Raw genomic sequence first — 27,638 nt, 5'->3', positions numbered from 1 at the left:
AAGAAAGAAAGAAAGAAAGAAAGAAAGAAAGAAAGAAAGAAAGAAAGAAAGAAAGAAAGAAAGAAAGAAAACTCAGTTGTCTTCCATATTTAGGTTTTTAAGCCAAAACAGTATGCCTAGGTTAATTAACACTGTCATTAACCATAATTTAGCTCTTCCCAAGAAAGATGATTTACCAATATGGAGAAGAAGCTCATTCCAAAATTACAGAAATGTAATATAAAGGAGGAGGACTGGCATCAATCTCATTACTTATGCTTAGTCACCCCTTATATGAATACATTTGTGTGTCTATGTATCTTCACGTGTCTCTGTGTATTGTGTGTATAGCTGTGTTTGTGTCTATGTTGTATCACATCTCTGTGAGTGTATGTGTGACTTTGTGTGTGTGTGTGTGTGGTGTTTGTGTGTTGTGTGTGTTGACCATCTGCTCTGTGCCGAGCACAGTGCTGGTCACTGAGAATGTCCCATGCAGAGACTCTATCCTTCCAGCGCTTACATGGAAAACAGCCTAACTTGCCAGGGAGCGAAGAGAGCAGTGAGAACCTCCAGCTCTTAAATTCCAATTGAAGTAGGCGGAGTAATGGCCACCAAAGAGGCAACCTGTGAATATATTATGTTACATGGCAACGGGGACTTAAGATTGCATATGGAACTAAAGTTGCTAATCAGCTGACCTTAAAATAAGATTATCCTTTTTATCCAGGTGGGCCCAATATAATCACAAGAGTCCTTAAAAAATGAGAGGGAGAAGACAGAAGAGTTGGTGTCAGAGTGATATGATGTGAGAAAGACCCAACCAGCCATTGCTGGCCTGAAAGATGGCAGGGGCTGTGAACCAGTGAATGTGGGCAGCTTTCATAACTTAGAAAGGGCTAGAAAACAGATTTTCCCCTACCAGAGCCTGCTGACACCTCTGTCCAACCCAGTGAGACCCGTTTCGGACGTCTGACCTCCAGGACTTCAAGTTATCAAAATTTGTGTTGCTTTAAACCACTAAACTGTGGTAATTTGTTAGGGTAACAACAGAAAATGACTATGCCTGTGAAAATTGCATTAGTGCCTTTAAAATGTTCCCCCTTAGTTTTGCTTCTAGCCATAACTTAAAGGTGCAGTGGATTGCATTTTACATAGGGGTTGGGTTGTAAAGTCAGCATTTAAGGAGAAAACATGGCATCCAAATTAACCTTGAAAATGCCTGTAATTACTCATTTTTTGGAGAGCAGGGACCAGGACCCACTGAAAAGAGGGGATCAGCATTTCCCAAGGTGCCCTCACCCTTAAGCACCCTCACCCCAGGGCTTGGGCCTGTGGAGTACGAGGGCCAGCTAAACAAATCACACCCTTTGAGTGGTCTCCTTTCCTCCCTTGAGGCATTTATTTTTTTTTTTAATTTTTTTTTTTAAGGTTTTTATTTATTTCTAGGAGAGAGAGAGAGAGAGACAGCGTGAGCAGGGGAGGGTCAGAGAGAGAGGGAGTCACAGACTGAAACAGGCTCCAGGCTCTGAGCTGGCAGTCAGCACAGAGCCCGACGCGGGGCTCGAACCCACGAACCGCGAGATCATGACCTAAGCGAAAGTCGGACGCTTAACCGACTAAGCCACCCAGGCGCCCCTCGAGGCATTTATTTAAATCTGCACCAATTCAAAGAGCACAGGCTGTAACTCCATTGCAATTTCAGATTTTGTTCTTACTTATTCTTACTTACTTTTGTTCTTATTTTGAGTTTGCTAAGGAAAGAAGGAAAAAAGAAAACTTATTTGTGCTGTGGCTTGTTCTTTTTTATTATGAAATATACCAATCATACAGAAGAGTGTGAAGAATATCACCCACCTCTGGTAAATGGCAACATCATTCTTCTACATCGCATTCGGATTTTTAAAAGGAAATGAAATGTTATACATACAGTTGAAACCCAACGTCCTTCTTAGCCTTGCAGATGCTGTCCTCAACCCCCTATTCCCCCCAAGAGCATCACCTATTACTGACTTTAATATTCGATTTTGATAGCAGTCCTGTGCATGCTTTCATCCCTCTATTATCCGGCTCTGTGCATACCCGGAACACTAAAATATCAGTTCACATGTTCCGAAAGATTATATAAATGGTACACTGTACACATGCTTCTGCAACTTGCCCTCCTCTCCTCCAGCTCAACACCGAGTTCATGATTTATCCACAGCAATACCCATAAACCCAGTTCATTCTTTTAAACTGCTGAATAATATTTGACTTCATAAACATACATGTTTGTTTATCTGTTCTTCTGGTCATAAGTACTTAGGTTGTTTCCAGTTTCTCTTTATTACCAACAGAGTCAGTGAACCTTCTTGTCCATTTCCTTGGGCCCCTGTCCTAGAGCCCCTCCAAGGTATATGCTTAGGAGGGAAATTGCTGGGTCCAAGCACGTGTCTAGCTTTAGAATCACCAGTAATTGCCAAATTGCTTTACACAGGAGTCACACCGATTTCCCATGAGTGGCAAATGCAAGTCCCTTTAATTCGTATCCTGCCCAACACGTACTGGTTTCTGCCCATCTGATTGCAAATGGGTCCTGTTCTTCTTCTAAGTTGCACAGCTGATGCTCTTGGAAGCCCTGGGGCAGAGGTGGCACAGGTCTTATTTGTGACCACCTGGCAGGAAGGGGATAATGAGCTCAACACAACACAGGTGACTATGGCCATGCAGGAGCCTACCGAACCTAGGAATCTCAGATCCCAGCACGCATCACCATGGGAACTGAATACGTGGCCAGAACACAAACTCTGCAACCACCTCTAGAGAATAAAGAATTTTAAATAATCTGCACTACGTGGTAACTATCAACAACTACCCCCCATGCTAACAGAGAACAAGATAATTACCATTTTATGGAGTTTTACATTTCATAAAACACTTTTGCATGCATTCCTCATCTGATCCCTGATGACAACTCTATAAAGAAAACTTGGGTTATTACTGTTCCCACTTGACAGATAAGAAAGTGAGGCCCATGGCTAGTCAGTAGATTGAGTCTTAAACCGATTTTTGCCTTTGAAGTATGTCTTCTGTACATAAGCTTGGAGATGGGTGTCTGAGGGTTAGGAATACTCATCGTGTGCCGTCTCTTCCAGCCCCTGCACAAACTCTGGGGCCTGAGGTCACACCACAAACAGGGGGCATTTCCCCTCAAGAGGAGGCCCAGCAGCCTGGAGTCAGACTGCAAGAACTTCTTGGCCCTGATACCCTACTGGACTGTGGCCTTGGGCAAGTTACATCTTCTTGGTGCCTCAGTTTTCTTGTCTGTAACACAAGGATAATGACACCTACCTCTTGGCAAGGTCATATGGACTGGCCGGGCCACACATCTAAGTGCCATGCAAAGAAAACATGCAAGCATCAGCTCTCAGGAGGAAGACTGTGATTGTTACCTCTTGCTACCCATAGGAGATAGCAATGGTCCTGAAGAAGAAACCTCAAGGGCAGGCTCAGCACAGCACAAGTCACTGCTTCTGGGAGAACAGCCCATCCGCAGAGGCTAAGGAGGACTCTCTCCTGGAAGTACAGGCTTGTGGCACCCAAGCACAGGACCAAAGGCACCATAGCCAGTGGCATGTGGTTGTCCTGAAGGAATGGCTACCGGGTCACTCGAGGGGCCCTTATAAGTCCACATCTCTGTTTTCCCGTGGCTTGAAAAATATCAAAGGATTATGGCCCATGTGCTGCCCCTGCTGGCTGGGGACAGACTATCCTTGCTTCCAAGGCAGGGCTCAGGGGGCCCACGCCAAGCTTGTCGGGTGGAGGGCACTGAGATGAGTAGATAAGGGGCCAAAGGTGTGTCAATGACCTGCTCTCATTTCTGTCCGTTCCAGAAGTCCTCATCCATGATTTGGGAAGCAACCCAAGGTCACTGCTGTCCTTAACATGAAGTCTCATCATTGACAACTAGTGAGTTAGCCCCAGTGTTGGGACAGAGACCACACAATCAGAAGGCAGAAGAGCAGCGTTCGGTTCCTAGCTATGCCTCTGTTTTGCTAGGTGAACTTGAATCTTGAGAAGCCTTGGCTCACACAGCTCCTCAGTGGACCTAAGAACGCCTGTCCCTCCCCGCTCCCCCACACCTCACAGAGCTGTAATATCAAGTGAGACAACGTGCACCAAAGGACCTGGGATATGCTGTGTGCCACATAAATGGCAGTTACTGTGGATCACACGGAGCCATTCCTGCCACATGGGTTCAGTTCTCAGCTGTGCAACTGAGGGCAAGATGAGTTATCCACACCCTCTCTGCTGGGTCAGGCACACATCTGTCCAGATCACTGGTTCACTCCAGGATCACAACACAGCCTGGAACTCTAGCCAGACCCCTCTAGAACTAAATGTCACCAAGGCCCCACAGATTCCCTCTTCTAATCAGATGAGACATTCCACCACAGCGATAATCAATAATCACGCAGCCAGCTGGCGACCGGTGGAGGGCCATGGCTTTTGGAGGCCAAGCTGAAACACACCAGCTCTGTGTCTCCCTAGCTGGGTAATCTGAGACAAGCCACTTACCCTCTCTGAACCTCAGTTAAGTCGTTTGCAAAATGGGGGTAACAATGCCTACTGCACACTGTCAAGAGTAAATGAAACTATACGTGCTTGTCACATAGTAGGCCAACAAATGGCGGCTGCCAGTTTAATCTCCCCACGCCTCATCTGTGACTTGAACACAATGGCTGCTCCCTGGCAAGGCCGTTGTGGAGCTGAACTGAGCCAGAGTATGCAGCGAGCACAGGGTTTACACGGGACCGTTAGCTCCACGTGCACAGGGCGTACGTGGGTTTGTTTTATGCCTGGTGACTACTCAGTGCCTGAGAGACAGGCGCTCAGTACGCTTGTGGAGCAAGTGAGTGAACAAAGGAAGTACTCAGATTTAACTTCTCCAAGCCTGGACTTCCTCATCTGTAAAATGGGCATATGAACACTTACCTGGGAGGGCTGTCATGAAAGCCAAGGGCCCACAGCAGATGCTCCAAACATCTGATGCCGCACACTGGGAGGCCCCCCGAGCGTGCCACGTACCCCATTCACCACAAGAGGCAGCTGAGTAAGTAAGAGTAACGTTTACTGAGCGATACAGGACTGAGTACTATGAAGGGAAGGGTTTACCAGGATGGAAACGCGCCCCATGCCCGCCCCTGCCACCCCGCCACCCACAGACTACTACAGTACTTAGGAGTTACACACGACGGCCATAACTGCTGGATACTGTTCGTAACAAACAAACCATAGCATATTTATACTACATCACATCGAGTGATTATAGAAATCCATATATATATTGCTTGTATAAAATCTTTTTTTTTTGTAAAAAATATTAAAAAAAAAAAAAAAAGAAAGTATAAAAAACATGTGCAGTTGAAAAGCCCTGCCTGGACAGCCAGTCTGTAAACATTCGGTGAGTATGTGCTTTGGAAGGGCGCCCGCGCCTCGTGCCCACAGCAGACTCCAGCGGGGCCGGCGAGGGTGCGCCCCGGCTGCCGCTCCCGGGCGGGGCGCGCTGGACCCAGGTGGGCGGTATGGCTGGGCCCCGCATCAGGGGCGGTGGACAGGGCTGGGGACAGGCAGGCCGTAGTTCCGCTCAGTTCCATCCCCAGCTGCACTTGGTTTGCAACTCATGGCTTTTCCTGGCTGCTCCGAGGTCCCTCGGTGGGTGCCCTGGTGGACAGGCCATTCGGTTGGGCGTCCCTCCAGCCGGGGGCCTCTGTCCTGCCTCCTTCAAGCCGGGCCCCAGGCAGGACAGCCCCACCCGAGGGTCTACTTTGGTCTCAGCGCTTGGTCCTTCTAGGTTTCGTCAGCCCCTTCTTCCCCTTGTGCGGCTGATTGGAGTTTCACAAAAAAGCCCGGCCAGCACTGGCTGTGCTGAGCCTCATTGTAAAGTTTGTCGTGCAGCAAGGAAGGGCCCTCTGGGACCCCTCGTCCTCCCCCCTCTTCCCAAATCCTCCTCCTCCTCCTCCTCCTCCTCCTCTTCCTTCTCCCAGCCCATGGTCACTTCTTCTCCAGCTGCTCCAACAGCGGGTTGCCTTCCGATTCCGGGGTCTTGACGCTGTCCGTCCGGACGATGCAGGTGGGGCGATGCCGGTTCAGCATCAGAATGAGCTGCTGTCGCTCTTGCTTCAGCTCCTCAATCTGGGTCTTCAGCTCCGCATTCATGAGCTCCAGTCGCTCAGATTCCTGGGCGCAAAAACAGAGATGGGGCTGTAAACTCTCACTGGGGACCGCCTCTGCATCTGGGGAGGTACGAGACACCCCCAGCTAGCATTAGCCTATTTTCCACCTGCCAGGCTCCCACTGGAGGAAGCACAGAGCCCCTGGGGTCCCTGACTTTCTGCAGCAGTGGCCGTCACACCTGTGACACTGGCCTGTGTCAAAGTGGGATGGACGCAGGTTATACCCTGGGGCCCAGCCTGGGCCATGTCCCACCTCTCTCCCCTCCCTCAATCCACTCCAGCCACAGTGACATCCCTGTAGTTGTTCAAATATGCCACACTCTCCTGCCTCCCAGACCTTGCCCCAGAAACAAAGGATGGGACAAGAATAGAAGCCCAATGGACCTGGAGCAGGTACGTGCATGGTCCACAGGGAGTGGGAGGGGCCCACAGTTGGCAGTGCAGTGGCCAAGTGCTTTGACATGTCATGTGTAAATGTACATCGGGGATATTCTGACCCGTGGGCTCACTAAACCCAGTGTGCTCACATCATTCCTCCCAAAACGTGCGCTTCCTATGAGTCCATAATCATTCTTTTTAAGTTTTTTTTTTTTAACGTTTATTGATTTTTGAGACACAGAGAGAGAGACAGCATGAGCAGGAGAGAGACAGAGAGAGAAAGGGAGACACAGAATCCAAAGCAGGCTCCAGGGTCCGAGCTGTCAGTACAGAGCCTGACTCAGGGCTTAAACCCACAAATGGTGAGATCATGACCTGAGCTGAAGTCAGATGATTAACCGACTGAGCCACCCAGGCGCCCCAGTCCATGATCATTTAAACAGCCTTTTCTTTATCCCCTGTTAGCTAGAAACTTTGCCCACTGGGAGATGATCAATACCCTTCTGGATCCAAAATAAAGTTTCAAATAGACCTCAAGTGAGATTCCCAATGAACTTCCAGCCCCGTCAGAGAGGCTCCGGGGAAAAGAAGGTACGAATGCTGGCGATTCGCTCTTGGGGGAGTTTGCATGTTCTGGGTGTGGATGCACAGGCGGTGAGCATACCAATCCCGGGCTCGGGGGTCAAAGCAGTAAGCCAGGAAAGCTCAATGGCTTTCACTGGACTGTGTCTGAGAACTTACAGCCAGTTTGAGAGTTGGGATTTACTCAGAGGCCCGCAAGGTTTCAGACCAGTGGTTCTCAACTGGGAGTGATTTTGCCTGCCAGGAGGCATTTGACAAAGTCCGGAGTCATTTTCGGTTGTCCCAACTGAGGGGGGTGGACCCTGCAGTGTCTGGTGGGTAGAGGCTAGCGATGCTCCTAAACGCCCTGCAATGCCCAGGGCGGCCCCACAACAAGAACTATCTAGACAGAATGTCCACAGTGTCGCTTGGTCTCGTCGCCAAGGTAACCGCGTGAGCGCCAGGGGAGCTCAGAACTGCTGAGATGTGCAGTCTTCATGACCAGACACTGAAGAACGGCCTCACAAAAGGGGGAAAAATGTTCAGGGGAAAAACATTAAAAACCAGCGATGGTGGTTTTTGGTGAAGCACGATGGGGAGGCTGGGCCTGTCTCCTGTTCTCAGAATTCCAGGATGAGTTATCTCTGAGGGCCAGGGGAGAGACCCCTGCAAAACCACGAGTCCGTGACCCGTCAGTCTGAGGCAGTGAGGTGCTAATCTTAGCTGCTTCACTGGGTCTGAGGAGCTTGTGACCCTGGGGACTTCTCACAAAGCCTCTGACCGTCTGGTCCCTCCGAGCCAAGGTTTTAGCTCCAAGTTCGAATCCCGAGCCTGTGCCTCTAGGAGTCTCTGTTCAATCCACCCATCAGACCTGCTGAGGACGTGCGTGTACAGTGAACATCTGGGGGGATCCGGAGGCCCGTGGGCCCCCCTGTACAGCTTCCCCTGTATGGAGAAGAAGGATCCATAGGGCAGCGGGGAGCTTACGACGTGCCCATCAGCAGTGCAGGGGCTGGAAGACCTTCCAAGAGGACTAAACACGGGGTCTGGCCATGGGTTTAAAACCGTGGGTCGACTCTGGGTGGCCTGAGCAGGTCAGGTGGCGTAGGGAGGCAGGACTCAGGAAGGGAGCCCTGAGTGAACAAGGACACGCACATGGGAAATAAGCCTCAGATGTGTTTGGGAGATGAAGCCCTCCATGTGACCACAGGTCACTTCAGGATGGAAGGGTAGAGAGCAGGGAAGGAGGATTTAGAGCCAGATCTGGAAAAGCTTCAGGGTCTAGAAGAATCAGCAAGTTTCTTAACTACCCTGAGTCTCAGCTATCTCAAATATAAAAAGATGATGCTCGTGGGGACTAAATGAACTCAGGCGGCAAAAGCGCTTTATAAACTGAAGGGTTAGGGAGGCTTAAGGAATTTTCACTTTAAGTTTTGAGCAAGACCCTCTGAAGAAAGAGGAGAAAGAGCAGAGGAGGAGGATGGCTCAGAGAAGAGGTCCTGGTGACTGGCTGGATCTGGGCAATGAGAGAGGCTGCCTGTAGGCCAGGGGCGGGGGGTGGGGGGTGGGGGGTCCAAGGAGTGGGGCCGGGGGAGGGGCTGCTGTTTGGAGATGGTAAGGAAGCAGTTGGGTCGTACGTGAGTGGATGTTAAAACTGATCACGCAACGGCCAGCGTGCAGCGTTCAGTACTGTGAGCAGATCGACCTCCTTGAAATGACTGCATGTCTCAAACCAACTTCAAGTGCGAACATCTGAATCACACAAAAACCCAAGTAGGTGTGTGGCTTCTCACACTCATTCATCACAGGAATGGCACTGCATTCTGTCGGTTGTAAAATGTTAGAGGACGGGTGCCTGGCTGACTCAGGCAGTTAAACATCTGACTCTTGATTTTAGCTCAGGGCATGATCTCACAGTTCATGAGTTCAAGTCCCACGCTGGGCTCTCCTCTGACAGCGTGAAGCCTGCTGGGGATTCTTCCTCTCCCGCTCTCTCTCTCTGCCCCTCCCCTACTCACACCCTCTCTCTCAAAATAATAAACATTAAAAAATACATTAAAATGTTAAAGTATACCCTGGAATAGCCTAAACTCGGACCGGCTGGCTGTCAGAAGGTAACTAACTGCTTTTTAGTTTCATTTCCTTCTGTTTTATTGAGTGGTGCTACATGTTTATTTATCGTGTAAGTAGAAGCTGAATTGAGAAGAATCTTTTTTTTAACCATGATTATAGAAGTCGTCTGTGGTTTTATAACAGCAATTACCTGATCTGTTTTGCTAATTAATTGAGAAACGTGGGCTAGGATCTTCACATGTTCATTATGAAGTAAATAACTCTCCTTGCATTTTTGTTTATAGTTTTGCTTTCTGGTAGATATTTATTGCCCTAGAGAAAATGAAACCACTTGTTGTTTCACAATAGATTGAGTGCAAGTGAGTGAACATTCTGTCTCTTCCACTATTCTCAGCAAAGGCAGGAAAAAAAAATAAAGGGTGAGGGGCTGAGTGTTCTGGTTTTATTATCCTGGCTGTGCAATCTTGGCCAAGTCAATTCCCTTAGCATGGGCTAGTCTCCTCCCAGAAAATATGATTGGTCCAAAGGACTTCAAGCATTAAGATTCTCTGATTTTATCTTTAAAAAAGTTACCCTAATGCACTTAAAATACAGTTCCGCTTCCCAGTGTTTTTTGTACATACTGGAAGAAGGCTGGTATGGCCTCTTCTGAGCCCAAAAGACCTGTCTGAACTAAAATCCTAACTCTGCCACTTTAGCTACATCACTGGGAACCCAATTCCCGATTTCCCCGAGCCCGGGCAACCTGAACAGCATGCTGGGCAGCAGATGAAGCCCGGGTTCTAGTCCTGCCTCCACTGCTGCGGAACCTAGAGCAAACTTTCAACCCTTTGAATCTCAGAATCCTCCTCAGGGGAGTGGGGGCCGCTTTGCTGCCTCCCAGAGTCACCATCATCTTGTGACCATCAAGGAGAGAATGGCCACGAAAGTGCAGAGTGCCACGGGAGTGTGAGATGGGCTTACTGCTGCCAAAGCCCAGGGAATGAACCTGCGTTAAACGTGTCAGGTGCAGCAGGTACAGAGGCCGGCGTCACAGACAGGGCGGGGTGGGGGTGGGGGGCGCACTGCTCCTGACTGCAGACAGAGGAGGTGCTGAGGTAGCCCTGGCTGGTCCAGGCACTCGGCTGGTCCAGGCAGGTGAACTTGGAGATGCTCTAAGAGTCTTCCACGGTACATCTCGGTGTCTAGGGATTAAGGATGGGAGGGTGACTTTGTACATTACATATATGTGTGTGTGTGCACACACATATATCCTTTTGTACCTCTGAGCTTTATATATATTACCTGTTCAAAAATAAGCTTATTATAAGGGAACCCCTCAGGTCTGCGGGCACTGGCTATCAACACAGCCATCTGCATCCATGTCCTAAACCTCTGTTTCCAAGGCCAGAGGGGAAGAGAGGAACATGGGCCGAGAGGGAGACGGCTTGAGCCGAGAGAGAGCTGCCTAAACCTCCCTCCTAGGCCCCGAGGCCACCAGGGACAGCACGACAGCCATGTAACTGGTCTTCCCACTGCCCCAGCCCTTGCCCCACAATGCAGCCAGAGGGGTCTTTCCAAGGTGTGTCTCTCTCCAACTGAAACCTTCCACAGCTCTCCATGATGACATAATTCATCATTCTAAAGGGGACACTTGTGAGTAAAAGCAGGTGCTATTGATAAAGAGGCCAAGACCAGAGGCATAAAGGGGGACAGGATCAGCTACATGGCTAGGGGTCTGCCTGCCTGTCCATTCTCCTCCGTGTACTCTAAACGCCAGCCACACTGACATTCTTTTCAATTCTTTAATCACATCCTTAAACACCTCTTGCCCCTGGCCTTTGCTTGTGCTGTTCCTGCTAACCCCGCCCACCTCTGTCCTTCATCTGGTTAGCTCCTACTCCTCTTCTGTGTCTCAATAAGCAGTCTTTCCTCAGCTAGACTAAGAGAGGGCCTCTCAGAGTGTTCTCACAGCCCGCTGGGCTTGCCCAACATAACGCACGGTGCACATTACCATTCCCCATTTTCTATCTGCTGTCCTACTGCCTGCTCTGCAGTGGGTACTCACTAAATGCTTACGGGGTGGATGTTTGAATGGATGGATAGATGTAGGGATGGACGGATGGATAGATGAATGGATGCATGCATGGATGATTGGATGGACGGACGGACGGATGGATGGATGGATGGATGGACAGATGGGCAGAAAAATGAATAAATCCCAGCTCTACCACTTGTTAACAGTGTGACCTTGGGCAAATAACGACCTCTTCTGAGCTATAGGTCAGTCTCTAAAATGGGAATAGCCAATGTTTATCTCACTGAAATGTTATAAGATTAAATGAGGCATGTGATAGGCCTGCATACGGTTGGTGCTCAGCAAGTGTTTCTGGAATGTGAAGAGCAGCTAGCACCATTCATTTGGCACCGTTCACCGCACCAGGGTGTGCTCACTGGACGTATGTATTGCCTGCTAACTGGCTGCCGAGCCCTTGAAGGCAGGGGTCTTGTTTGTTCCCTGCTGGGCCTTCCCCGGCTCGGTGGACACTCAGGGCTGGAAATGAGGTGTGGGACACGCCATCCATCTGAAATGCGCATGTGAGACCTGTGTCTTAGAAACCTCCTGAAAACTTCCAGCCCAGTGTCGGTCTGCCATCTCTTCCGAGGAGGCTCTCAGCTCTAGGAGTCTAACTCCCACCTGTAATGGCCATCCCCCTGCCTTAGATGCTCAGAGCCCCAGGTGTACACACAGCCCCACGCTGTCTATACCTGGGACCTCAGATCTTCTCTCTGCTTGTAGCAAGTGTGAGAAAAGACCCATATATCCTCCAGCATCAAAGAAAACCGAGGCCAAGTGAGCCTTGTCTCCCCAGCTCCCACCGGAAACACCATGGTCTACTCCTTCCTGTGTGTCCCCCAATGCACCTAGCAAAGTGCTGGGCTTTTAGTACACGCATAAAAATGCTTGTCAACAAATCAGCGAATGAGTGAGTGAATGAATGAATGAATGAATGAACTAGAGCTAGGATAGCAGAGTGTTAAGAACAAACGCTTTGAAGTTAGCCTCAGGCTTGAATCTCAGCTCTACCACTTAGTTGCTGAAGGACCCGGGCAAGTAATTTAACCTCATCATGCCTTAGTTTCCCTATCTGTAAACAAAATAATGAGGGTACCTATCTCATACAGTTATTATGCCAATACAGAGATAATATACTTATAGCACTCCACACACTGCCCAACTTTACAAATGTTCGCAGCAACGGTGGGGCCCATGGTATTATTATCGTTATATGTTGTTCCTGTTTTATTTAGAAACAAACAAGTGATCCAGACCGTGGAGGTTGGAGACTTCCGGCCTGGATTGACGAGCTTTCTGGTCATGCCCCTTCACTGCCATCTACCAGTTTTGAAACACAGTAAAGGCCTAAGAGATAGGACTCAGGGGAGAAAGAACAAACACCCTGCTTGGCACCTTCCAAATGAAAGGGCAGGGATGTGCTCTGAGGTGGGGGGCTGGCTCTGCCGGCCTTTGCATGCAGAGCTGACCTCTGGTTCCTGGAGGCAGCAGGGTGGGGGTCATGTTCAGTGGAGCTGTGGCCAGCCAGATGGGAAGCAGGGCTGGAAGAGACTGTCCACCGCTCACACACAGGGCAGGGCGCTGTCACCTACTTTGTTAGCATCCACGCGAGACAACTTTGGCAGCCACCAGGCCTTCGAAGTGGGGAGTAATGGTCCTGGCCCATCTGGGCCAATCAGCACCAGGGCCTGACTAGTAGAGGGGAGCTGGCTCCTCCCACCTTCTCTGGCCTTCAGGGATCTGAGTGGGCAAGACATGCTCCCGGCTGCCCTTGGTTGTCTTGGTTCAGGGAAAGGGCACTAGATGGAAGGCAGGCAAGAACAGGGGGTCACGGCTGCTTGGACAGATGGCAGCAGGCACACACTGATTCCGCGGGCTTCGGTGACGACAGACGTCTCCTGGCCCACACGTGCACAGGCCTGCTCTGAAGAACGAGACAGGTGCCCCGCCCTGGCCAGCTGCCCTGCTCACCCGCTGCAGAAACTCCGTCCGCTCCTTCTTCTTGTTCCGGCATCGGGCTGCCGCCACTTTGTTCTTCTCCCGGCGCCTTTTCCTTCGCTCCTCTTCTTCATCTAGCTGTGAGGGCACAGAGCCGCGGATTAGACATCGAGGCAGGCCTGGAGTACGGCTTCCCTCCTGTCGTGGACAGGCAGATGGATAATCGCCCCTTCTCCGTGGGCACGGAGCTGTCCCTGTCTGCCAGCCCCCTGGCGTCCCCGCTGGTGGGATGGAAACGCTTCCCAGCCAGCCCACGGATCCTGGTGGAGCAGATGGGCAAACCTGGGAGGGGTCAGTGCCCAGGAGGGCAGGGCCGCCCGGGTTCTGCCAGAGTTCAGGAGGCTCTGAGCCTGGCAAGTCTATTCACACAGAGGTGGCACCCAGTGGGTGGTGACGGCCTGTTCTCTTGCCCAGCCCAAGCCTTCTGGGCACTATTTTCCAGGTCAGTGGTTCCTAGGCACTTCCTTTAAAAACACCTTGGGCATGGACGCAGATTTCACATTCTACCCCCACACGCTCGCCCCCAGGTACCCTCGCCCTTCCTCTTGGTCCTTCCAGATGCTCCGATCTACCTCCTGGTGCTAGTAAACGGTCTCCCCAGTCTCCTCACCAGGCTTTGATCCATTTTGCTGCTTCTGCATGTTGTCCCCCAAGATTCCCCGCTGTGTCCCAGGATGCCAGGGCTCCCCCAAGTGCCCCGCATGGGACACAGGCAGAGGGGCCTCCCGAGTCTCCAGGTCTGCTTGCTTCTCCCCCAAGACACATGAGAAATTTTACCATGCGTAAAATGGGACCCATTAAATGGGAAGGAAGAAACTCACTGCCCACCAACCCTGACTTTCGATCAAAATTACGGGTTTTATTGTTTCAGTTATACTAACAGCAAGAGCTGCTCTCTGATGCCTATTTGTTAAATGCTTTCAACACAAGTCACGTTATCTTTACAACCCATAAGGAAAGTACTATTACTGTCCCATTTTACACGTGGGGAGACTGAAGTTCAAGGGTTCCATTTACCCAAGGCCACCCAACTAAGAAATGGCAGAGTTAGGATTCCAGCTGGGATTTCTCTCACTTCAATCCTCCCGCTCTTGACTGACCACTGGCCCACACAGCCCTGACCGGTCAGGGTCACTTCAAAGTGGTGCCTCTTGCTGTCTGTTAGCTACCAGGAGAATCTGGAGGACACACAGGACCAGCTGGGCTGGGGGAACAGCCTAGAGTCAGAGGCCACTAGAGAAGTCATTGGCTTGCCCTGGCCTTGCCAACTCTCTCACTTCTTGAGCTAGTGGGGGTGAACCTGGCAGCCTGAGGCCTGGAACAAGGTCTCAGCTTAAAGGGCTCCAGGCCAGGAAAATAAACACCCTCTCTGTGCACTCCCAGCATGCTCTGGGAGCTTAGGACGGAGAGCCTGGCCGGAGACCAGCACCCACGGCCATCGACACAGGCCCTCGTAAGGCAACCCCCTTCTCTTTCTGCACCTCTTCGGAGCTTCTCCCTGACCCACCCCCACCCCTTCTGGGAGGCTGGCTGGAGAGGCACCTTGTCTCCACAGCCACACCCAAGTGCCTCCCGGCCCCATGGCCTCCCTTGAAACAGACCCAGAAGTGACAGCGCCTCTGGCTGACCTGCATCTGCGAAAATAGAAACCTGGACAGAATTGATTCCACCCAACCTCAACCTCACCCCCACCCGGGCCAAGGTAACCGTGACGACAGGCAAAGGGAAGGAACTGGAGGAAGTGGCCGGCAGTGCAATCTCCCCTCGGCCAGGAGGGTTTGACCACAAACTGCCAAGGTGATGTGTGCAACCTGGGTGCCACCGGGCTCGCGGGGCCTGGAGCAAACCCGGCTTGTGGCAGAGCAGCCATTTCCTGGGAGACACCACTCTGTCCTCCCAGGCCCAGCTCCCCCACCCCAGCCCTGCACAAAGCCGCGGGCAAACGAAAGCTGCCCCATCCGGCAGCATATACAAAGAGGCTCAACAGGGCCAGACCAATGCCCACATCAGGGGCTTTCCAACCCCCCAGTCTGTCCGGCCTTATCAATCCCCTCAGCCATCGCCTTCTCCCCACATGCCCCGCCTTCTCCATGCCAGCTGGGCCCTCCTGAGATAACCTTCTTTTCCTCCTTCGTAGGCTCTTACTCAACCTTCAAGAGCAAATGTCACCTCCTCCAGGAAGGCTCTTTTGACTCCCCAGAAAGAATTAACTGCTTTCCCTGTGCTGCTACAGGTACTTTGAGCAGCCTGCTTTCCGGTGTCTAGCACATCCTGTCCTAGCTCTCTGTGCGTGCAGATATCTGCGCTCCCTGCTGGGCTGGAGGACAGGGGACCCAAGGATCCCCAACACCTGGACAGTACTTGGCACTTAACAGGAGTTCAGCAAAGGTTGGCCAAATGAATAAGTGCAATAACAGATTTCAGGGAAAGATGGCACAGGCATGGATTCTATGATTATAAAAGCAATTGCTTGCCTACGTTTGCCTCTGCATCAGCTTTTCCCCAGTGCTAATAAGGAGGCTTGGCCGCCAGGGATGGCCTCTTCTGTCTGCAGGAGCCCAGCAACGCTTGAGGCTTGGATCCCATCTTCCCTAGAAGCACAATGACCAAAGACGGAGTCTCGGTCGGGGCCAGGCCCGACGGCTGTGGCGGGTCTGCACGAATCTCAAACAGGCGCTGACACAATCCAGGCTGTGCACAGAAGCCTCAACAGCCCCCTAAAGTTCCACAGCCGCCAGCGGCCTCCATGCCCATCCCCAGGCCTCCCTGCCACCATGTTCCACCTCAGCTGACATCTCCAGTGAGGCAAGAAATGGCCCCCAAGCCCCATCACCACACCTTCCCCACCAACACTGTGTTGCATCTTCCCCAAATCCTCCTGCTGCCATGTAAGAGCCACCCAAGGAGATCTGGAAACCAGCTGCCAAAGTCCCGCTGGAAAGAAGAGGGGAGCTGGGCAGTGCCCCCTCAGCCCTCACACCCCCACAGGCTAACCTTGGCCCAGGCCTTCACGCTCTGTGTCCCCTGCCTGGGACCCGCTGCACACACCCCTGCCCACCCACCGCTAGCCCCCTCCAGTTCCTTCTCTCACCCCAGCGCCAAGGCTGCTGCCCCCGCTCCTTGACGTTTCCGAGTCTCTTGAACATTTGGCCATGAGGGGGTGAGACAGCAGAGAGTGCTGTCACCACACACAGTGCAGACATCTAAAACCGGAACCCCAAAATGGGGCATGATGGCTTTTTTTTTCTGCAGATGCAGCTGGAAGAACGAGAATATTCGAGGAGGAGGCTGCCTGACGCTCACTACATTTAGAGACCCAGGAGATGGAGGCCTCTTCTCAAACGTAGCTCTGGCTCTGTTTTCCTCCAAATTCCCAGGAAGGCCCTGGGCAAAGGTGGCTGTGTTCTGGGGTGAGGAGTGAGGGGACCCCTGTGCCACACTTCACATTGAAGGGACAGGTTAGGGGACCCATGGCCAAGCAGGCCCTCCTGTTGAGCTGTTCCCAAGGCTCTGCCTGTGGACTGGGGGACCGGAGCCCGCGGCCACAGCTGACTGGAGAAGGTGTGAACAGCTGACCAAGCGGCGCTATATTCACCTCCCAGAAATCTGAACTTGAACTTGGACTGCTGGACTGAGGGGCAAGCAGCTTCAGCCATGTGTCCAGAGAAGCAGAGCGATTGCGAGGAGGCTGCTGAAGCCTGCAGATGAGCAGAGGAAACCAAAGACGGGGACGGCAGGAGAGAAACAAACACTCAGCCACGGAGGGGAGTCGGAGAGACAAAAAGAAGGAAGGGCAGACAGAGAGAAAAGCAGGGCCTGGGCCAGGGTGCTGCCAGTGAGGTGCCCAGGACATGCACCCAAGGAGACACTCATTCTAGAGCTCAAGCAGGGGCAGGGCCGGTACCCATGACAGACTGCCTCCTTAAATGCTGTGCACTGGGCATCTGGGTCATCTCGCCCTGGTCCAGGCCCTGAGAAAGAGAAGGTGAAGGCAGAGATAGAGAGGAAAGAGAGAGCACAGAGAGGCAAAGATGGGTGGACAGAGACATAGAGGCAGCGCCACTAGAAAGAGAAACATAGAGGGCATGCACAGAGGTCATGTTCATGTTCAGACAGGCCAAGTGAACAGACTGAAAGCACACACCGAGGAAGAAACTATCTCAATCCTCTTGATCCCGCTCCTGGAGAGGCCTATGATTCCTGCCCCTTGGGTCCATGATGCATACCCCTGAATCTATCTTGAAAAATTCCCCCTCTGGCCTGCAGGGAGTTTGAGGTTTCCGCCTCTTGCAACGGAAGGATGCCTGGGACACCAGGAGCCCATTCTTGCAAAGTCAGGTGATGCCGGGTGATGACGGAGGCGCAGAAGGTAGCCTCCAGTGATTCAGGGGAGAATCAGTGTTACCCAGGAGCTATGCTTCTAGAACAGCTGGAAAGTGGCTGAGCCTGGATGCAGAAAGGCTTAAGCAAATAGTGGTTCATGTTGGTAGGTGTCAAGTCCTCTGGACTCGGGGTCTCGGCAGGTTAAATGGCCTCAGTGAACTATCTGGGACAGACCTATTAGCCTCCCTACTTTTACACATGAGGAAACTAAAGATATCAAGGCTGCCCAGAAGGTCAGTGGCGGCTTCAAAGCCAGGCCTTTTGGCCCCAGGGCCCAAGAGCCTCCGGTTCTGTGAAGGGCTGGCAGTCTATGTGTGCCCCACACACATATGGTAACAGGGCCCCTGTCCTTTTGGCTCTGGCCTGGTGATGGGATTGTAAAGTAGCAATAGAAGCTTCTGATGCTGAGGGCAATGACCATGTTGTTTTTTCCTATTTGGGTCTTTTAAAATAAAAACAATTTATTGCACAAGCAACACTGAATGTGTAGCATTAAAGCTGACTCGTTTATGGGGGGCGCGTAGGTGGCTCAGTCGGTCAAGCGTTCAATTCTTGGTTTTGGCTCGGGTTATGATCTCACTGTTTACGGGATCAAGCCCTGCGTCCTGCTCTACACTGACAGCACAGAGCCTGCTTGGAATTCTCTCTCTCTCTTTCTCTCTCTGCCCCTCCCTTGATCATGTGTGTTTTCAATTTCTCTCTCTCATTCTCTCTCAAAAATAAATAAACATTGAAAAAAAAACCTTTTGAAAAAAAAAAAAAGCTGACTGGTTTACGGGAGGGGCCTCCTCCACACCTCTCCTGCAGGCTATGTGGCTTTCACATGGTGGCAACCTTCGCCCAGATTTGATCTTGAATTCTGATATTTCATAAGCATTTCCAAAAATATATCTTGTGGGACCCACAAAGAGATAGGATGAGCAAGAGTAATGACGCTTTAACCTGAGGCACTGAAAATACGGACACTCTTCCATGGACAAAGCAATAAAGGCAAGAATAATAAAGCTGGTGACAATGACAAGCAGAAGTGGGAGGGGACCCAGAACAGACCCCCCCCCAGCACTCACCAGGCCAGTGAAGGTCTGCAAGGCTCTATCTTGCACTAAGGACTGTAGCATGGGCACGGAGAACAAGGCTTAGCTGAGACTCACAGCCTCGGGGCTGTCAGCACAAACTTTAGGGTTTAAGAGGACAGTGTGGTCTCAGAGGAGCACCGACTGTGTGCTCCTGGGCAAGTCACTTGGCCTCTCTGAGCCTCTGCACGCCAGCTGCAGGGGAAGGCACTGAGCCCCACCACACAAGGCTGTAGTGAGGACTAAGATCCATTCTTGAGTCTGGGACATAGGAAGCCTTGGTAAGTGCCAGATTCTGGGCCTACCTTCCCAGGTGAGGCAGGAAGAAAGCTTGGGGCATGCCCCGCCTCCCCTGAGGGCAGAATCTGGCACAAGAGACCTGGGGTGGAGGGCAGGATGGGGGTGCTTCAAGGCACGGGAGTTGTCGATGATCAGGCCAGGGGTAATAGCGGCCCAGGAGCCTCCGAATCCAGCCCTGGCCAGGCCCACTAGGTCCTCCCCTGCCCGCCAGGAGCCACACTGCATGGAGGAGCCACATTTCAACACCAGGGACCCATGAGCACCCTGGGAAGTAAACACCCAAATACCAAACATACCAGACATTCCCCTACATAAACACGGCTGCACGGAGCCAGGGTCTGTGGTTCCTCGCCACTCCCCTGTCCAGCCACGCAGCACCAAAGTGGGGCAGTCCAGGGGCGAGATGCCCGCAAGCCAGCCGGGCAAGGCCTATAATCCCCCTCCCCCTCCCCCCACCGGGGAAGGAAGGAGGAAACCCCAGGGGCCTCCATCCAACACCTTTGCTGCACCCCCCCCCGCCCCCGCACTCTGCAGGGGCCAGGCCTCCCCCCTCGGCATCTCCCGGGGGCTCAGCCATTGGCAACCCTTCTCCCTCTTGCCCTGGCTTCTCCCACAAGCCCCCTCTCTCTAAACAGCCACAGTCTGGACCTCAGCTGTGAGATACTGGGCAGTTTCAGTGAGCAGTGGGCAGGGCTGTAAGAGAAAATTCAAGCCAAGTGGTCAGTCTAAGGCTCGAGTTGAAAACTCAAGTCACCTCCAGGGGGGCCAAGAAAGTAACGTTAGCAAGGGAACGGGGCTGGATGGGGCTGTGGCCTGCAGAAAGGACGCCCCAACCGGCCTCACTCCAGCAGCACAGACTCGGCATTGCCACATCTTCCGAGGTTTTAAGCCTAGCTGAAAATATGGGCTGTTAAGTAAAATCTCCCAATTTTTAATGTTGGCAACAAATTCCATCTTGAAAAGGACACTTCGTGGGCCAAACATCTGTGGGCTGCACCAGTTCGTGGGCTGCTAATTTACTACCCCAGCAAGTGACAAACCTTGGTGGGGTTGGTCATCAGCACCTGATTCTAGTCACCGAAATACCCCAGTATGTGACCATGGGCCAATCAATTCTCTCCCCGTCCTATGGCTCATCTGTAATAAACACTGTAGTTCCTACTTCCCACTAACCTTCAAACACCCTTGCAGGGTGAGTATTAGGGGCCTCATTTTACAGTTGAGGAAACAAGGTGATGTGTCTGCCAGAGGTCGCCAGGCCGAGAACAGACAGGGGTTCAAACTCCATTACATCAGGCTGCCTTCCAACAGTGGGCCGGACTCAACTCTGCCCCAAGTCCTGTCTAGCTCTGCCATCCATGGGGTTTTTTTCACCCAAACTTCAAGAGCAATGTTCGCTTGATTGAGGGAAGACAGAAGGGGCTGTGGGAAGGACATCTTTTCCCTTTTAAGGAGTTTCAGAAATAGTCACTTCACAGACTCCTAAAGCCAGAAAGGCGAGGCCCCCAGGCCAACTCCTGGATTTTACAGATGAGGAAACTGAGTCCCAGGGAAGGAAGTAGATTGCCCCAAGGCTCACACCTGAGGGTAGGGCCTGGGTCACTGCTTAGTCAGCCTCCCTGGGCCTTTGGGCTCCACCTGACTTCCTCTTTCTGGAATTTTCTATGCTCTGGATGAACAACACTGACCTTGTCTGCCCCTCTCCTACTTCTCTGACCTCTCCTTTTCTGTCTCTCGCCCAGGACCTTCTTCCTGTCCCTTTCAGGCCGATGTCTCCTGAGGTCCTATCCTTGGCCTGCCGCTTTTCTCCTTCCATGTGTAACACCCATAGGCGTTTAAAGTTTCCATCTATCTGTGTGGTTTCAACTACCATTTATATATGAATACAGCCAAATCCTTATGCTCAAGCCAAAACATGCAACTGCCAGCTGGACGTTCAGTCTGGATGTCCCTGAGCCCTTCAAAGTCTTTATCCTCAATGGGCTACTTCCTGTCCGTTCTCCACCCCAGGCTGCTACCACCTGTTCACTGGACTTAGGCACTCAGCCCTCCCCCACCTGTCCTTCTCTTTATCTCCTATTTTCACTATTCAGACCATCCAGTTCTACATCCTAAATCCTCCTCATGTTTGCTCCCCACTCGCCATCCCCATTGCCACTTTCCAGGCTTCTTTCTATCTCCTGACCCCACATGACCATCGTCCAGCTCAGCCATTGAAGGGATCTTTCTAAACCGCAAATCTCATCCAGTTACTCCTCGTTACCCTCAGGATAGAGCTCAAGCACCTTCATGTGACTTGGCCCTGTGACTTGGCCCCATGTGTGCAGTCTTCACTCCCGTCTATCCCACCCTACACTCCGTGTTCCTGCAACCTTGAGCCTCTCATACCCCACACTCACCTGGCCACATGCTTTGCCCCTGCTGTCTCCTTGGCTTGCTCTCATCCTCTGCATTCAGCTCAAGCATCACCACCTACGGGAAGGCCTCCTTGGTTCTCATCCCTTCCAGGCTGGGGAGGTGTCCCTTTGCTCTGGGCTCCCATAGAACTCTGAGCTTATCCTGGCCCCCACTGCGCTGTATTGCTGTATTCTGTCCTCAGTTTCTGTCCCCTCCACTAAACTGGGAGTTCCATGAAAGCAGAAATCTGTGTCTTGTTAATTTTGTGTGCATTCTGCACCTTGCCGAGTTTGTGGCCACTGGGAGTGCTCAACAAAGGGAGGCCTGATCCACAGAGCTGATGACTTGGGCAAGACTCCTGACTCCCAGCCTGCTGTTCTTTTGACTTCACTCCAGATACCCCCCAAGGCCAGGCTGTAATCAAACACATTGGCCTATGAACAAACCCACGTAGTGGAAGCCGTGCTCACTCACAGCATCATACCAGCCCAGCCAACCACCGGGTGAAGGCTCGGAACAAGAACTGCCAGAGGCAATGGCTTTACCTGCCAAGATGATTCACTCAGCTCTGGTGACTGGGGGCACAGGTGGGTGGGCAATTGCTCAGTGCACTCAGCATCTACAGGAAATGGTGGGGAGTGGTAGGGCTCTAAGCCAAGTCCCATCCTAAGGTTCCGGAACTGAGAAGACTTAGAGATCCTAGCACCCTGTGGCATCTGCAGGCCAGGAAGCTCAAGTTCAGAGAAGAAGAGTAAGTCTGCCTTGGTCCCTGGTCAGATGGTGGCAGGGCCAACCCAAATACCATTGCTTCCTGGAACACCTTCTAGAGGCAGGGGACACGTTCCTTATGAACTAAAAGCCTGATGCTGTTGCCATTGTTGGGCATCAGAACCTCCTGGGGCTGGTTTGGGGGCTGGAGGGGTGGGGAGGTGGAGAGGGTTGGGGCAGGGCAGGGGGAGGGCGGGCATCTATCTGAAGCAACTTCTCTGTCTCCACACATTTCAGCAAGACAAAGCATTCCTCCGACCTTGGCCCTCCCAGCACCCCTGTCCTCTGTAAGAACCTTTTCCTGCATTAAGAGAACTCTTAAAACAATAGGCTGCTGAGCATAGGGCTGGTTTATATGAGCAGAATAGGGAAGGACCATTCTCTCAGAAAGCAGTGGAGAACTGCCGTTTCCACTGCTAAGAAAAGACAGCATTGTGTTTTGAACAAAGCCTGAAAAAGCCAGCTGGGCAGGGTGACACCCATTTCTGTACGGTCCTGCTAAGGAAGGAGCAAACACTGTTACTAAGAAAGCGAGGCCAGGAAGCATAGGAAAAATCACCTTGGCCGGGACAGAAAGTCTAACATTGAAGAGAAAAGGGCTGATTATTGCCGGGAAATCCATTTGATGGAGAAGAGCATCATTTGAAGAATGATGGCTTTTGTCGAAATACGTCTATTTCAGGTCTGTTTCATATTTATGGTTTGGTAAGGTTAATTTCCCACTAGGCAATCAGTTAATTTTCTTGCCCAATTGACATTTGATTCAAAAGATGAGAAAGGGAGAGAAAGAGTGCCCCCCACAAGACTCTCCCCATCGCTACAAGACTGGTAAGGAGCAGAATATATCTGGGAGGGAAAATCAATTTTCTCAAAAAGAGTTAATAATTCTTTAACAATAGCAGTGTAATATGCCTTGATTACATGGGGGCAAAAAAAAAAAATCGAAACAAAACAAAACACCAAAAGACAGAGGCAAGAGCTCCTGCAAAATGACTATCTATAATTAAATGAAAATGCAGTTGTTACAAAGAATATTCATGAACAGGGCTGTTCTGAAAGTCCCGAGTTGGCCAAAGTAGAAGAACATTTCAAGTGCCATTATCCTATTAAAGCCTTGGAAGTCATTTGTCTTTCATCATGAAGGTGAAAAACAAGGTCCTTGGCTTAATTATTCTCCACCAATGCAGTTCGTTTTAATCTGTATGCCGGTTGTGCAGCTAAAACACAGATTTCAGCCAATTTCTTGCAGGCATAAGGCACAGATAACAGACAAATCGCTGAGCAGAACGGCGACCTCTATTTTGTGGGTACTGAACTCCGGCTAATAAAAATCCCACACAGATGACACGGCCAGTGAATTCACAGCCAGGGATACCTGGCCTGGAGGACGGCAGGGTTTCACCAGGAGTGATTTATGTAATGAAATGGATGCAATAAAAGTTGAGAGATGGGGAAAGGAAACGCTTCCCGGCTCCCAGGCAGGTGGAGGTAGGAGTGGGGGTGGGGTGGAGGTGGAAAGCTCCCCCCACCCAAGTTCTCAGACCAAAGCGGCTGAGAATTCCAGCCAGCTACAGTGATGAATAGCTTATCTGGTTCTCCCTTCAAAAACTATAAAGGAACCGGCCTATTGACAAGCTCGGCAGCTTAATTAATTGGGAAGTCCCTTAGGGTGTGAATGCTAAAAGCCTAGAGGATCCCAATACCTGGAAATAACTGGTTTGGAAATGTTTGCTGACTCAGATTACAACCTTGCCTTACACAGAGTCAGGTATCACACACATTAATTAACAGCTGATGGTGTGCAGGACTCCCAGAAAGTTTGAGATAGATTTGTGGGGGAAATGTGGCTTTAGGCCCTCATAGGTATTCTCAGACTCAGGACTGGAAGGGACTTTGCAGGTCATCCAGACTTGCAGAGAGCATCAGAATACCCTAGAGGGCTTGTTACATCCCAGATTTCTGGACTCTACCCTCAGGGTGACCCCCAAGACCTTGCACTTCTAAGGTGCTCCCAGATGCTGGTGCCGCTGCCCCACTGTAACACCAATGTAAACCAGTGGATTTCAGATTGGTTTCAGCAGTAGAAGTCTATTGTTCAAATGATACCACAATATACTAAACAGGTAAATGTGGTATGTTATTAAGGCACTCCCATTGTATCATAGCCTTATTAAAGTCAGAGGTGTGCGGTGATTGATGTAGAACTTAAAGGTTTTGGGGAAGAGTTTCTGACAGCCTCAGGATCCAAATTATTCCTGTCTTGTGTTTTCCTTGTACACACAGATCAGTAGTTACAAATGGTGTGTGTGTGTGTGTGTGTGTGTGTGTGTGAATATGTACATATGTATATAACATTTATCAGCTTGCCCTGCACTCTCAGGATGCTTGTCAGTTAGAGAGAAGTAGCAGGAAAAGCTTTGTTCTGAATTCTGCCCAAAATAGATTAACCTGGCCACAGGCAATACCCTGGAATGTTGATTTGATAACTAATAGGTATGAGCATGTGTGTGGATCTTGCTTTAAAAATAAATAAATAAAATAAAATTATGCTTTAAATATGGCTTAGCCTCTCTGAGCCTCAGTACTCTCACGACTAGTAGTACTAATAACACCTACCTGTATGGTCATTAAACAGATCAAGAGATAACGTCTACAAACACAGTTGGCAGACTATAAAGTGGATTGCTCACATGAGCCTTCTATCCTGAACCCAGATATCCTCAGTTCTTCGAAGACTGGGCCAGTTTAAACTGTACCAAAGGTTGCAACCATCAGCTAAGGGCTAAAACCACCTGCTGGCCCCACCCAGACCAGTTGAATCAGAATCTCTGGGCTCCACGTCAATATTTTTTTAAACACTCTCCAGGGGACTCTAATGAGTAGCCAGGATTACTCCACATTTCCTCCTGAGTTCCATACAAAATCCTGCCAGATTGCTCTCTTTGCTTCTGGATGGCCGCTAGCAATAAAAAGGAAAGAGAAGAAAATGCCCCTAACCAGATCCTGACTTTTTCATTACTGCTGGCTTAAAAGGTGGTTTTAATCATTATAGCTACTAATTTCAGAGTCTTGATACATGCCGGGTGATTTACATGATTATGTCTTTGAATCTTCCCCACACCTATGTGATGTAGGTATTATGCTTCCCCATTTTAAAAATAGCTTTTTTGAGATAAAATTCACACATACCAGACAATTTGCCTTCTTAAAGGACACAACTCAGTGGCTTTTAGTATATTCACAATAAATTTTAGAGCATTTTCATTACGTCCAATAGACATCCCATGTCCCTTAGCTGACCCCACCGACCCCTCCCATCTGCCCTAGCCCCAAGCACCAGGGAAATGGTTCTCCTTCCTGTCTCTATGAATTTGCCTTTCCTGGGCATTTCAAACCAATGGAATCCTGCAGTACGTCATCCTTTGTAAATGGCTTCTTTCTCTAAACATAATGTTTTCAAGGTCCATCCAAGTTGTAGCAAGTATGAATGTTTCATTCCTTTTCATGGCCAAATAATATTTCACTATGTGGATATATCATATTTCATTTACCCATTCATCAATCGATAGACATTTCAGTTGTTTCCACTTTTGAGATATGAATAATACTGCTGTGAACACTCATGTACAAGTTTTTGTGTGGACATGTACTCCTCTCTATTGGGTATATATCTAGGAGTGGAATTAGCCTTTTGAGGACTGTTTTCTAAGTTGGTTGCACCATTTTACATTTCCACCAGCAGTGATGGAGATTACAACTTCTCCACATTGTCACTAGTACTTATTATTTTTCTTTTTTATAACAGCCATCCTAGTGGGTGTGAAGCAGCATCTCAGTGGTTTTGATTTGCGTTTCTTTGATGGCTAATGATGTTGAGCATCTTTCCATATGCATATTAGCCATTCATAGATCTTTTCTGTAGAAATGGGCATTGCCCATTTTTATTATTGAGTTATAATAGTTCTTTATATACTTTATTTGTCCCTTATCAGATCTATAATGTGCAAAACTTTGCTGTCATTCTGTGGGCTGTGTTTTGATTTTGTGTCCTTTGAAGCACAAAAGTTTTTAATTTTGATATCAAATGTATCTATTTTTTATTTTGTGGCTTGTATTTTTAGGGTCCTATCTAAGAAATCATTGCTCATGAAGATTCAACAGCTGCTTTCTCTAAGAGTTTTATAATATTAGCTCTTAGATTAAGTTTTGGATCCATTTCAAGTTAATCTCTGTATATGGGGTGAGAGAGGGGGTCTGTCTCCCTCACGTTCACAAGGGAGGAAACATAAGCTCAAATGACTAGTAAACTCCATAGCCAAACTGGTCCAATGCAGCACTCTGCTTTCCCACAATGCTTCCAAAGAGCCAAAGTTTTTTGTTGGTGGTGGCTGGGGAGAGGGGGGGGAAGAGGGCCATGGAGGTAAGCTGTGCAGGAGCCTGCCACCCAGAACATGCACAGGCACTGTGCTCAGTAAAGGGGATCCCTGCAGCCCCAGCCATGAAGCAGAGCCCAGTGGGCCCCAGCATAGGACAGGATATGTGCAGCCTCAAGGGGTCGCTAAACGCAGAGGAGGCCCGCAAGCTGACTCCCAGCACCTCCAAGAATCTGGAACCTGACGGAATCTGCTTGTAGGTCCCAGGTCTCAGAGCTCCAATATCAGGCCAAGTTGTCTTCTGCCTCGGAGCAGGGAAGGGAGAGAGGGGTGGCTGGTGCCAGAGTAGCTCAGCCAGTGGTGCTCCCCAGTGAGATGACCCAGTTTCCCAACTCTGAGTCCCTGCTGCCAATGGACCTGGGGACACCTAAGAGAGATGGCCAGCATTGACAGAAAGGGCCACTTTGTATGGCTGCTAAAAAAACTGATGGTTCACAGGAATCGAGCAATGACCTTAACACCGCAGGAAACAAGATAAGGGGTCACACAAAGCAGCTTAGGGGAAAACAGAGGGTTGAAGAGCAACGGTAACTAAAATTTGGCTGCAGGAACAACCAGAAACAGGTCTGCTTGCTTCCCTGAAACCCAGATCAAAGGCACAACGCATTGGAAAGGCCAATGCTCTCAGAATTTGCAGTGTGATTCACTACACACAGCCTCAGCCCCTAGAAAAGGTGATTTACTGTCATATCGTGCTGGAATCAAGGTCATCTTTTTACACAGTGCCTCACTTAATCTTCATGATGCAACTCGATGAGTGTCAGTTTCCTCCTTTTATAGATGAGGAAACTGACGCTCAGAAAGATAGCTGACTTGTCCAAGGTCGTGTGGGGAGTAAGCGAAGGAGAACCCAGATTTTGAACCCAGAAGCTTGAACCCCAGTCCAGAGCTCTTCCCAGGCTCCTGACACAGCCCCTCTGGTTAGGAAGCCAGGTTGATTCCCTGCACCCATGACACCTGGGATCTCTAGACATTTGGGCCACTCACCACCTCCACGGGCAAAACACCCTCATGGGAATGAAAG

General features: G+C 50.3%; 1 protein-coding gene across 3 annotated transcripts in view; it reads right to left on the bottom strand.

The window, feature by feature from the left end:
* Window positions 1-5,314: 5,314 nt before the first annotated feature.
* JDP2 (Jun dimerization protein 2) overlaps window positions 5,315-27,638 on the bottom strand; it is a 38,054-nt gene continuing 15,730 nt past the window's right edge. For all 3 annotated transcript variants that reach the window (XM_039232367.1, XM_039232368.1, XM_039232366.1), the window contains exons 3-4: window positions 13,234-13,338; window positions 5,315-6,198 (exon numbers count right to left, since the gene is read on the bottom strand). In XM_039232367.1, coding sequence (XP_039088298.1) covers window positions 6,013-6,198; window positions 13,234-13,338 — 291 coding nt within the window. In that variant the 3' untranslated portion in view covers window positions 5,315-6,012. The remainder of the gene's footprint in view (window positions 6,199-13,233; window positions 13,339-27,638) is intronic.

The sequence above is a fragment of the Hyaena hyaena genome, unplaced genomic scaffold (genome assembly GCF_003009895.1).
Source record: "Hyaena hyaena isolate Hyena2069 unplaced genomic scaffold, ASM300989v1 scaffold_65, whole genome shotgun sequence".
In the NCBI taxonomy this organism is placed as follows: Eukaryota; Metazoa; Chordata; class Mammalia; order Carnivora; family Hyaenidae; genus Hyaena; species Hyaena hyaena.
Note: the sequence above shows the minus strand (reverse complement) of the source record. Positions and strands in the feature narration are given on the sequence as shown.